Here is a 13,547-nt window from a genome sequence, read left to right on the forward strand (position 1 = left end):
AATGAATTTGGCTACAGCAACCGGGTGGTCGACCTGATGGTTCACATGGCCTCCAAAGAATAAGATCCCCTTGGACCACCAGCCCCAGCAATAGCACTAGAAGAGAGAGACCCTCAGCTGCTGGGGAGTCCTTGCCCCAACTTGATCCTCCCACACACTGAGAATCTCACATCCTTGACACAAGTTTCCATGAAATCCCCCTGAGAAAGGGGAGGGGCTTGGCAAGCCCACCTTGTCATGTACCATCAATAAAGTACCCTGTACTCAGCCAAAAAAAAAAAAAAAAAAGAAATGCTGAGCAAATTTGTTCCTTTGGATTCTTTGACTCCAGCTCTTTGCCCATTTTGTTATAATATTATGTTTGTCTTCCTAAGTTACCCCTTGTTTTCTTCTGTTCAGTTCCTTAACTTTCTGATTTCTCTATTTTGCTTTGGCTTCTTAGTGTTCTAGTACAAGTCTCTTCTAACATCCATCTCCATCTTTTCTTCTCTTGGAACAAGTAGGCAAGATGATACGCCAGAGTGAGGAGAGATGACATGCAGATGTGAGGGGGAAACCCAGCATACCAGGGAACCAACCAAGCCTAGGAACATCAGAACATACACTGGAGAGATCATGAGTAGCAGTGCACTGGGAGGCCCAGAGAACCATCATCACTGGATAGCAGAGAGATGATGAATGGATAGAAGTGACTGGAGGCCTGAGCCATCATATCAGGAATTAGGTCAGGACTTGCTTAACAGCCACTATTAGGACAGGGAGGAGAAAAGAAGGAGTGGGCTCGGGCAGAGAAGAAGGAAGGAGGGGAAGATGCTGTTGGCCAGTTGGGAGAGCACAAGACCAGAAAATTTATCTTATGGATGTTTTTCATCTGCTCTTTTGGATAAAACAATTGTCTGTCAGATTTTGGACTGAAGTTCAACTTCCAAATTAAAACAGACCAGGAAGAATTAACAAGCCTCCAAAGACTCTATGAACAATAGAACACTATACATATGTACCTCACCGTATCAAATATACAGAAATCAGATTGATTATATTTCTAAAAAGAATCGTCAGAGAAGCTCAACACTAGTTGTGAAAAATAGTCTAGGTGCTCATTGTGGAGCAAACATAAACCATTCATGTGCAAGTTCAAACTGAAGCTAAAGAACACAAAAACAAGATCTAGACTAATAAATATAGCACTGGAGGATAGCCCTCATATTGAAAAACACAAATGAAGAGAAACAGTTGCAAAAGACTACTTATGATTGGAATGTGGATTGTAACAAGTAGGAAAATTAGGCAATGTTTTTTAAAAAATGGATCACATAAGTATTGACATACTACGAATTGGAGAGCTGAGATGGTTTAGCAAAGGCCATTTAATCTACTATATCAGGAATGGAAAATTGCAGTCACATTCATAGTAAAAAAGACCATTTCTAGATCCATCCTGAAATAAATGAGTTGTTTCTATGTGTCATTGAGTCACCTGTGTAAAATAGTGACCTTGTGTAAAATAGCTCTGAATACTGACCTATTCTGAGCCAATAGCACCATATATGAGAGACTGTGTGGATCACAACAAGCTGTGGCTGACTCTGAGAAGAATGGGAATCCCAGAAAATTTGATTGTGTTAATGCAAAACCTATACTTGTACCAAGAGGCAGTCATCAGAACAGAGCAAGGAAACACACTACATGGTTCAAAATCAAGAAGGGGGTCCATCAAGGATGTATTCTGTCTCTATACCTTTTCAATCTGTATGCAGAACAGATCATCCGAGATGCTGGGCTGTACTAAGAGGAATGTGGCATCAGGATTGGTGGAAGTGTCATCAACAACCTGCTTGCTGAAATTGAGGAGGACTTGAAGCGCTTGCTGAAGAAAGTCAAGGACTGCAGCCTCCTATATAGATTGAAGCTCAACATCAAGAAAACAAAGATTCTCACTGCTAGGCCAATTGGCAGCATCAGTATGAACGGTGAAGAGATTGAGATAGTTAACAGTTTTAGTTTGCTTTGCTCCATAATCAACACTCTTGGTAACAGCAGCCAGGAAATCAGAAGACAAATTGCATTGTGAAAGTCAGCTGTGAGGTACCTCTCAAGAGTACTGAAGAGCAACGACATCAGGCTGGAGACTAAGGTGCACCTGATCTGGGCTATAGTCTTCGAAGTTACGTGCTATGCATCAGAGAATTGGGCAGTGAATAGGGCTGATAGAAGGAGAATTTATGCCTTTGAGCTGAGGTGCTGGAGAAGAGTGTTAAATATACCATGGACTGCTAGGAGAACAAACAGGTTTGTCCTGGAGAAGGTGAAGCCAGAATGGGTTCCAGTTGGGTGACTCGATGGCACATAACAACAACAATAAGAGTGGTTAATTAGAGGCCTTGAGACAGCACATACTTCTGACAACCCCAACTTTCATAAATATTATTTTACTTAAAGTAGAAAAGTTCTACAGAATTTATCAGTAATTGGGAAAGGCTATTAATTAATAATCCTATAGTCACTTAATGTCTGAATCATTTCATATTCCAGCATCTTGATAAGCAAGAAAAAGAATTATTGTTTCTTAAAAAAGTTGAACATAGAAACTTCATATGACCCAGCTAGCTATTCCACTACTGAGAATATATCCCAAGGAAATTAGAACTGAGACAGAGAGATCTGTACACCAATGTTCACAGCAGTGTTATTCACCATCACAAGATCATGCAAAATGTTATTACTGATACTATACGATTGTGTATGTAACAGTATTCATCTTTTTTGTCTGTAACTCTTGTTTGTTTCTCCATGTGCCCCTTTGCCTTGGTGATAGTGTGCTGATTATCCCTTTATTGGATATTATCTTTCCTTTCAAGCACATACTCCTGGTCTTTTTGTAATAGACTTATTTCACTTGGCAGAAAATGCTCTCCTTGTTCATCTATCATGAGTGTTTTTTGCAGATTAATTGTTATGTTCTAATGTGATGTAGTATTCCATTGCTTATGGACCTTAGGAACAGTTGAAGATGCTTCCCTGATTATTTGAGGCTGTGTGTTGGAAACAATAAGGTTGGCACAGGATAGAGCAGGGGTTAGGGCTATTGTATATAGGGTTGCTATGAGTCACAAGCAACTCAACAGCACATAACAACCACCACCACCACCATCTGAGGGACTGAATCAATGATTCCTTTATGCCATTGAAATCACAGTGATTCCATCGTATCTTTTAAACTATTATTTCTCACTGCAACTTTGCAATGTGACTGCACAGCATGTATTATTTACCTTAACATTAAAATGAGTTTAAAATTTAAAAAAAAACCCAAAACTTAATTTTAAAAACAGTTTTAACAAATTAATGTAGCAAAAGAGTGTTAAAGAATATGAGTTATATGAATATGCATTGATGTAGTGATTAATTCTGTCTTGGCCTACCTTCCAGAAGCCAAGGCCTTGGTACAGTGGGATGAGCTCTCTCTCTACCTTTCCATCCCCTCGTCCTGCAGCAAGCCAGCACTCTGCAGGGAAAAACCAGCTTTTCCCAGTGCTCAACTCCTTCACCAGCAGGTGGCTAATGTACCAGCTTGGAGAAAGACCAAAATTGTTGTGCCAGAGGCGGATCTTCCAAAGATGGCCAAGATGACCAGGAACGCTGAGGATACATGTAATAGAACTTCATTAGCCAAAGTATTGCCCACTGATTGCAGGGGTACAGAGAAGTGTGGTTCTCACTCTTAGGGCAATTTTAGTTTAAGCTGGGTATATCAGACAAATACAAAGAGTAATCTTGGAGTAAACTTTGCTTCATGATAACTCCATGTGTTTCAGATATATAATAAATAATTGTCATATCAAGAAGTATATGCAAGTCCTCTGGGCAACTGTTCTACATGGAACAGACAACTAAATCTTGGAGATCCCTATAACCATGTCAAAACAGGAGGCCACAAAGCCATGATAATAGTGACTGTGCACACCGGTTTTTAACATCTCTTAGTTTTCCTTTACCGTATTCACTAAAATATTTATATCATAGGTAAGGAGTTGTACTGCCTACGAAAAACAAGTAGTTCAGTCACGAGAAATATGGACAATTCCCTCTGTGTCATTTACAGCCTCTGGAAACACACTGGAGGGTCAGATATGAGTTGGTTTTGGCTTGATGGCAACAAGTGAGTGAGTTTGGACTGTTGTTATGTGCTATCGAGTCGCTTGCAACTCATAGCAACCCTATGTACAACAGTCCTAAACCCTGCTCTATCCTGTGCCAATCGCACTGCCTCTGACACATCCATCCTGATTACCCCAGTCACTGAATCAATCTACCTCATAGATGGTCTTCCCCTCCTGCGCTGTCCCTTCCCCCTCTCAAGCATGATGTCCCTCTCCAAGGACTGGTCCCTCCTTACAATATGTCCAAAGTATGTCAGACAAAGCCTCAGAATCCTTGCCTTCAAGGAGCAGCCCAGTTTAAGCCTCTCCAGGATGAATCTGTTTGTTTTCTTAACAGTCCACAGTACATTCAATACTCTTCTCCAGCACCACAGCTCAAAGGCATTAATTCTCCTTCTATCCTCCCTAGTCATTGTCATCTCTCTGATGCATAACAAGTGATAGCAAAGACCATAGCCTGTATCGGATGCACCTTAGTCTCCAGAGAGACACCATTGCTCTTCAGTACTTTGGAGAGGTCCCTAACAGCAGACTTTCCTATGTCTTTTAATTTCTTGGCTGACAGTGCCAAGAGTGTTGACTGTGGAGCCAAGCAGACTAAAGTTGTTAATAATCTTAATCTCTTCACCGTCCATCCTGATGCTGCCAATTGGCTCAGTGATGAGAATCTTTGGATTCTTGAGATTGAACCTCAATCCATATTGGAGGCTGCAGTCCTTGACCCTCTGCAGCAAGCACTTCAGGTCCTCCTCAGTTTCAGCAAGCAGGGTTGTGTCATCTGCATAATGCAGATTGTTGATAGATCTTCCAACAATCTTGACCCCACATTTCTCCTCATAGAACCCAGCCTCCTGGATAATCTGTTCAGCATACAGGTTGAAAAGGTATGGAGATAGGACACATTCCTGTTGTACACCGTTCCAATTTTGAACCTTGCAGTGTTTCCTTGCTCTGTTCTGATGACTGCCTCTTGGTCCAAGTATAGCTTTCACATTAGAGCGATCAAGTGTTCTGGGATTCCCATTCTTCTCAGAGTCAGCCACAGTTTGTTTTGATCCACACAGTCAAACGCCTTTCCATAGTCAATGAAACACAGATAGACATTCCTCTGGTATTCCCCTCTTTCAGCTAAGTTCCAAGACCACAACCCCTTCTAAACCCAGCCTGGACTTCTGTTAGTTCTCTGTGGATGTGCTGTTCTAATCATTTTTGGATAATCTTCAGTAGACTCTTGCTTGCATGTGAAATCAATGAAATTGTTCTATAGTTTCCACACTCTGTTGGGTCACCTTTCTTTGGGATAGGAAAAAATATAGACCTCTTCCAGTCAGTTGGCCAAGTGGTCGTTCTCCAGATTTCTTGGCACAACTTGGTAAGCACATCCAGGGCAACATCTGTTAGCGGAAATATGTCAATTGGTATACAATCTATTCCTGGGGCCTTATTTTTTGCCATTTCCTTCAAAGCAGCCTGAACTTCTTCCTTCATCACCATAGGCTCTTTCTCATATGTTGTTTCATGAAATTCTTCTGTGTCTGCCAATTCCTTTCAATACAATGACTGAGTATATTCTTTCCATCTTCTTTTAATACTTCCTGGATCATTTAATATTCTGCCTAAAGCATCCTTGATTATAGCAACTTGAGGTTTGAATTTGTTCTTCAGTTCCTTGAGCTTAAGAAATGCTGAGTGATTTCGGCCCTTTTGACTTTCTGACTCCAGCTCCTTGCACACTTCATTGTAGTATTTTGTTTTGTCATCCCATGTTGCCTTTTGGAATCTTCTATTCAGCTCTTTAGTGTCTTGAATTCTTCCTTGTGCTTTGGCTTCTCTGCACTCCAGTGCAATATTCAGAGTTTCTTCTGACATCCATTTTGGTCTTTTTTTCCCTCTTCTGTCTTGTAATGACTGTTTGCACTCTTCCTGGATGATACCTTTGACATCCTCCCACAACTCTTTTGGTCTTTGCTCATTAGTGTTCAAGGCCTCAATCTTGTTCTTGAGATGTTTCTGAAATCCAGGTGAGATAGACTCAAAGTCATTTTTTGATTCTTGCGGATTCAGTTTAATTTTCCTCAGCTTCAGCTTGAACTTGCATATGAGTAGTTCCACAATCAGCTCCTGGCCTAGTTTTCACAGCTGATCTTGAGCTTCTCTCGTGGTTTTTTTCTACAGATGTAATCAATCTGATTCTTATGCATAGCATCTGGTGAAATCCATGTGTATAACCTGCGTTTATGTTTCTTATAAAATGTATTTACAATGAATAAGCCATTGGTTGTGCAAAACTCAATTATTCTATCACCAACTTCATTTCTGTTATCAAGTTCATGGGCTAAACTTTATTCTTTTATTGAGGATATAGCAGTCTAAATGAGTAAATGTTATAAGAAATATTTCCTAGCAGAAAAAATTTATCTCAGTACTTTTATATTTTATAAAAACCTCAAGATTTGGAGCTCAATATTTGATAAATGACTCCTCTTGTCCAACCTCATCATATTTGTGCTGCTTAGTTACAGGGCAGTTACAGAATTAGACATAGAGTCCATATAGAAAGTCACTAAAAATTAATAGAAACAGCTGAAAACATTTATTTATAATAAAAACATGGAATGTACAGTGCATGAATATGGGGGAAATGGAAGTTTCCAAAAATGAAATGGAATGCACGAAGATTGACATTCTACATATCAGTGAACTGAGATGAACAAGAACGAGCCAATTTGAATCACACAATCGCATGAACTACTATACTGAGAATGAAAACCTGACGAAGCATAGTGTTGCTTTTATAGTTAGAAAGACAATTTCAAGATCCATCCTGAAGTATAATGCTGTGGGTGATAGGATACTATTCATTCACATACTTGAAACACTCATTAATACAACTGTTATTCAAGTACATACACCAGCAACTAAAGCTAAAGATAAGGAAATTGAGAGTTTCTACCAAATGTACAGTTTAAAATTGAGCAAACATGCAATAAAAATGCATTAATAACCGTTACTAAATGGAACACAAAAGTTAGAAACAAAAGGAAGGAATAATAGAAAGTATGGACTTGGTGACTTAAATTAGGGTGGAGATAGAATAATTGAATTTTATGTGCTCAATGATTTAGTCATAGCAAATACTTTTCTTTTTAAAAAACCACAAATGTCTAGTTTACACATAGAGTTCACCTAATGGATTGTACAATAGTCAGATTGAATATATTTGTAGGAAGAATTCCTGGAGAATTGCAGTATCTACAGGCAAAACTGGACCACGTGCCAATTGCAGAACAGGTTATAAATTACTCATGTGCAAGTTTAAATTGGAGCTAAAGAAAATTAAAACTAGTTCAGAGGAACCAAAATACTACCTTAAGTTTATTCTAGTTGAATTTAAGAATCATCTCAGGAACCAGAGAAACTGTAGGAGGACATCAAATGTATCATTCATGAAGAGAAAATCATGACAAAGACTGAGAGGAAAGAAGAAACCAAAATGATGTCAGAAGAGACTATGAAAATTGCAGCAGAAAAGGCGAGAACTCACTTAGCATTTCTCAAGCTAAAAAAACTGAAAACTAAATTCAGGCCTGGAATTCCAGTATTGAGAGATGTTATAGGCACAATCTTCAAAGGTCCAGAAAACTCTAAAGAAGATGGAAGGAACATACAGAATTTCTGTACCAAAAACAATTAGTTGACACTAAAAAACATCAGGAAATGCTATTTTAATAAGAGCCAATGATGATAAAGGATAACATTCAAGCTGCACTGAAGGCACTGGCAAAAAATAATCCAGGAATAGATGGAATAGCAATTGATGTGTTTCAAGTAACGGTTGTAGCCCTTGATGTGTTCACCAGCTTATGCCAGAAAATTTGGAGAACTGTTATCTACTAGATTGATTGGAAGAGATCTATATTTTTCTCATTCTCAAGAAAGGTAATCCAACAGAATATGGAAATTATTGAGCAATATCATTATTATCTTATGCAAGCAAAATGTTGTTGTTGTTAAGTGCTGTCGAGTCGCTGGCGACTCATAGCAACCCTATGAAAGAGAGTCCTCAACGTTTGGGTGCCTTTCATCCTCTCTCCAGGTTCATAGTGTTTCCAGAGGCAAGCTATTATGGAAGTGGATGCCACTCCTCCTTCCAAGCAAAATATTGTTGAAGCAAAAACAACTAGAATGGTACATTGACAGAGAACTTCTGAAAGTTCAAGCTGGGTTTAGAAGAGGCAGCAGCACCAGCAGTATTACTGCTGATGTTAGATAGATCCTGACTGAAATCAGAGAATTCTAAAAGACTATCTACTTGAGTTTTATGAACTATGCAAAGGCATTTGACTTTGTGGATCATAACAAATTATAGCTAACATTGTGAAGAATGGAAATTCCAGAACACTTAATTGTGCTCATATGAAATATATACCTAGATCAAGAAACTGCTGTCTGAACTGAGCAAAGGTTTAAAATCAGGAAAGGTGTGCATCAGGGTTGTATCCTTTGTCCACACCTATTCAATCTGTATGCTGAGCAAATAACTCTTGAAGCTAAATTCTAAGAAGAAGAATGTGGCAGCAGGATCAGAGGAAGATCCATCAACAACTGGGGTTATGTAGATGACAGAATTTTGATGGCTGAAAGTGAGAAAGATATTAAACTTCCTGTAGAAGATAAAGGATTACAGCTTCAGTATGGATTTCAGCTCAAAATCAAGAAGACAAAGGTTCTTACTACAGGACCAACAATCAACATTATGATTGATGGATCAACAATCAACACCCTTGGTACCAGCAGTCAAGAGATGTGCATTGGGCATGTCCATTGTTAGGGGGCTCTCCAAAATGATGAAGAACTAAGATGTTATTTTGAAGACTCAGGCATATCTAATTCAGGTCATGGCCTTCTCAATCATCTACTATGCATTAGGGAACTGGACAGTGAATAAGGATGACAAAAGATGAATTGACACTTTTGAGTTGTGGTGCTAGAGAAGAAAACTGAATAGCCCATGACTGCCAAAAGAACAAACAGATATGTCTTGGGAAAAGTGCACAGAGTGAAAACTTCATCTTTCACACTTTTGACACGTTGCTAGGCGAGGCTATTCTTTGGAAACATACATCATGCTTAGAAATATGGAGGATCAGTGAAGACCCCCAATAAAATATATTGACATAGTGACTTCATCAATGGGCTCAAATTTGTCAGATATGATGAGGATTGCACAGGATATGGGAAGATTCAGGTCGACCCAATAGCACTTAACAACAATAGCATATGTGCTTGTTCTTCTGAACTGAGATGACCCCAAGTAATTGAATAATGTTCAATAGCATAGAAAATGCTGTCATTGTAAGTGTTCCTACCATGTTGAATTAATAATTCAGTCTTTTTCTCTCTCTTTCTTCTCCCCTTCTTTCCCTCCTGTCTTCACATAAAGACACTAAACTCTTCCAAAACATAAACTCTAAAGTATAAAATTGGTTACAGGTTTAGAAACTTATACTATGTATTCCTACATTTTTGGATTTTTAATAAGGGAACACAAATTTTGAATGGTCTGCTTTCTCAAATTATGCAGTCAAAATATTTCAAAATACCTCAGGATAAAGGTGTGTCTGGAATTCCTTTCAAATAAGGGCTTCTCTGGACAGTAGAGCTCTTTGGTTTCTGAAAGTCCATTTTCTCCATATAAAACCATGTAAACCTCACAAAGCAAGACAGAGAGGTAACAGGTCAAGGTAGCTGCCATGGCAGACAAGATTATCTTGGTTATACTGTCTCCTAACTTCCCTCTACAAAGCTATCCTTGAGGGCACAGTGTCCACAGCATAGTCAAGGGCTTAGGGGGTGAACACAAGGGAAGGCAGGGAAGTCATGTCAGCAGAGGTATATTAGGTTTTCATACATTTGACCTAGAAAAGCAGAGCCCAATGTCAATTCTCTAGGACATTTCTTTTTCCATGATCGACTAGGGAACACAGCATTAGTCATGAACGATCCTCATCCCTTCCATAGCAGGAGAGGTCATGAACATAGGGGCTAGACCAGTGTGCAAGGTAGGAGCGCAGCACTCCTGCATTGGCATGACCTACTTGAAAACACATGTTCCCAGCCTGGAATCGGGCTTGGCACCTCTTACATGTTTCTTTTCCTTTTTAATAGAAATTTATAATTCTTTTTTTTAGAAATTTATAATTCTGAGGTAATTTATTAGTGTCTCATAGTTATTTCTTCTAGAACATCTTTATTTCATATTATGATATTATAGTTGATGGATTTATTTCTAGGTACCTCATCATTCTCTGGCTGTGATGAAAAGGATCTTGTTTTCTATTATGTTTTCTAACTAGTTAGTGCAGTTATATATCAATGCCTTTGATGTATTTATCTTAACAATAGGCTCAATAGTTTTGTTAAACTTTCAAATTATGCATTTCTGCTGAAAGCACTTTTCAGGCACAGCTAGGACAACCCTGGTTACCTTTGCAGTCAGCTGAGCTGGAGAGCGAAAACCCGTGTCAATGACTACTGCATACAGCTGTTGGCTTGGTGGGGAACTTTCTTGCAGAAAAATGCAACCAAATTTCTTTCTTTCATGATGATCAACATTCTTGCTTTTGGTAAGCAAAACTCCATAAAGAATTATAAAAAGCATAATGAAAATACTGGGAATCAGGTTTTCTGGGTAACTGTAATAAAAGGTGAGATTTTTTTAAAAAATAAATTATTTATGAAAATAAGTATTTATGAAAAGACTGAATATCTGTCTTTTCTTCCTTCACTTCTGCCCACTGCATTGAACACTGTTGAGTCTGATCCACACATGGCACAGACATGCATACCCACACACATGCTGTCTCTGATCCACTGTTTTTCAACTCTTGCTTCTAACTAGGATATGAGAAAAGGTGGAGACAGGCAGGGAGCACTGGGCATTTTTGTTGGGGAGAGTGTGCTTGAGAAAAACTAAGGGGCTTGTGTAGCCTCTGGGCATCTTGAGCTGGTTTTGAGCCCCACAAGAGAGAAAGGTCAGAGTATGAATTAAAATGGCTTGCCTGTGATCTGGTTACCAGACTTCAGAAGCAGGGACACTGTAGTCAGAGTAAGCTTTATTTGGCCTATGACCAACTTCCACATCTGAAAACAATGCCATCTTGAGCAAATAATACCCTCAGCCTTTCTTTTGGAAAAATATGATCATACTGTTACTATAAAGGTTAAGTAATAAAACATTTATTATGTTCCTCCAAGAGGCAGGTGCAACAAATGGTCTTTACTTCTGTCCTCTCCTTTTCTTCTCTGTGGAAAAAGCTTTGGGATGTCACTTGTCTACCATATCTGTTCCTGCAATTGGAGCTGCTGGCTTTCTACCTACAGCTACACTCAGTTCTGTTTCCAGACATTAGTTCTGATTCATAAGAGAGGTCACTACACCATTGAAGACAGGCCCTCTCAAGTCACCTGACCTTGTGTTCTGACCTTGGAATGGTATTCTGTCTGGACTCAAGTCTGTGGACATTTGATGGAATTTTAAGGGGTAGGCATTGGAGTCCAACATTGCAGGAAGATGTCCTTTTTACCCCTGGTTACTCTGGCTTCATCTAAGGGATAGACTCCAGTTTTGGTTTCCTTGCCAGGCATGCTTCTTCCACAAGAGGACAGAAGTTTGTCTGACGTCCACCCTGTGAGCTTGCAAGGTGCTCAAAACTCACCAAGACTTAATCTTCCTTTTTTTCCTGGGCCTTGATTAAGTTGCTGAAACTTTCTGAATTCTGGCTAGATTTCCAGAATGTCTCTGCATGACTTTATGCATTCTCTTCGTCTAGAAGCCCCCAATGTGGGCCTGCCTATGTCTCATACCCTCAGTGAATGGACACACCCATACACACACTTGTGTTCCCTTTGGGCCTCTGTTATTTAACTCTTTCTTTTAACTAGGAGAGGAGAAGTGGTCAATTCCTTCTATCACTGCCTGAGGGGACCGCTTAGGACTTTCGCTTGGGCAAGTATCTGCAGTATCACTGATTCAGATCTTAGTAGTGATCTTGGTAATTCATGTCCCAATAATGATCTGATCTACTTACTAGTATATAAAAAAATAAACTCTTCTGAATATTTGTGAAATAGTAAAATAAGGTTTGCCCCTATTGCATAATGTGTCCAAGAACAAGTTACTACTCAACATCCTTAAGAAAATACAAGCTTAGTCATCAATATTAAGTTATCAATATTCATTGTGTAAATATTTACTATATACCTGCCACAAGTACATAATTAGGCTATGACGATATCATAAAGCAGAACAGGAAAATCAGGCAACTTTCATCGCTGAATCTTTATGGAAGCAGATTGCTTCATTTTTACCGTGTGGAAAGGCTGTTAGGTTTGAACTGTCAACTTTTAGTTTAGCAGTCAATTTCTACAACACTATGACACCAGAATAGGCAGATTTAATATTTAATAATATATTTAATTAATAATATATGGAAGCAGGAGTGGCATCCACTTCCTAAACAACATGCCTCTGAAAACTTCATGAACTTGGAGAAACAATGATAATTATAGAAAGGCTTCAGGTATTTTGTTCATAAAGTCACTATGAGTCATGCTCGACTTGAAGGCAATAAACAACAACAACACCACACACACGTATATTCATTAGTTATGATTTTCAAAGAAATAGGGAGCTCTGGAAGCCAAAGTGGTAAGGAGCTATGCTGCCAATCAAAAAACACATGGTCAGATCCCACAACTTTTCAGTGGGAGAAAGGTGAGCCATCGTGCCTCGTGATTTCATCTCTGACTACCCACTACTATATACTAATACTATAGGTTAGCTATGAGTTTGTTCTGACTTGACAGAACTTAACAACAACATCCCAAAAGCAAATTTATAATAAATAATATTAATTTGTAGCATCTGAATTAGCCAGGGTATATATCTTATTTTTGCTTTCATTTTTAAAAAGGAACATACCTCTGTAGTTTAGAAATGTTGCTCATCTCAAAACTGGCATTAAGTTTTCTTCTTGCAAGAGTTAATGTTGTTAGGTGATCATACCTTGGAGAGAAATACTGGTTATGAAGACTAGCCAAACTGTGGTCAGATCAATTATTTACAATGTAATTGTGCACTGGTTAAAATAAAAAATAAAGTTGTAATAACTAACACTCACTCATTGCTCTCAAATTGGAAACAGATTGCCCATCTTTCTTCCAGAGAGCTTCTAGTGGATTTGAACCACGAGAAAGGCACCACCTTTGAGTTGACCATGCAACTCTTTCTCCTCTAGGCCCAACCTAAATGCCCATCAACAAACGAATGGGTAGAGAAGCTGTGGTATATTAGCACAATGGAATACTATGCTGCATTGAAAAACA

At 38.8% G+C, this 13,547-nt stretch overlaps 1 protein-coding gene across 1 annotated transcript in view; it reads right to left on the reverse strand.

Annotated features, from left to right (window-relative positions):
- Positions 1–13,547, reverse strand: part of PKD1L1 (polycystic kidney disease 1 like 1) — a 337,192-nt gene that overhangs the window by 144,983 nt on the left and 178,662 nt on the right. The window contains exons 24-27 of the mRNA XM_006901616.1: positions 13,144–13,227; positions 10,648–10,855; positions 9,764–9,870; positions 3,423–3,639 (exon numbers count right to left, since the gene is read on the reverse strand). Of these exons, the coding sequence (XP_006901678.1) occupies positions 3,423–3,639; positions 9,764–9,870; positions 10,648–10,855; positions 13,144–13,227 (616 nt within the window). The remainder of the gene's footprint in view (positions 1–3,422; positions 3,640–9,763; positions 9,871–10,647; positions 10,856–13,143; positions 13,228–13,547) is intronic.

The sequence above is a fragment of the Elephantulus edwardii genome, unplaced genomic scaffold (assembly GCF_000299155.1).
Source record: "Elephantulus edwardii isolate Elephantulus edwardi_28Jun2011 unplaced genomic scaffold, EleEdw1.0 scaffold00339, whole genome shotgun sequence".
Lineage (NCBI taxonomy): Eukaryota > Metazoa > Chordata > Mammalia > Macroscelidea > Macroscelididae > Elephantulus > Elephantulus edwardii.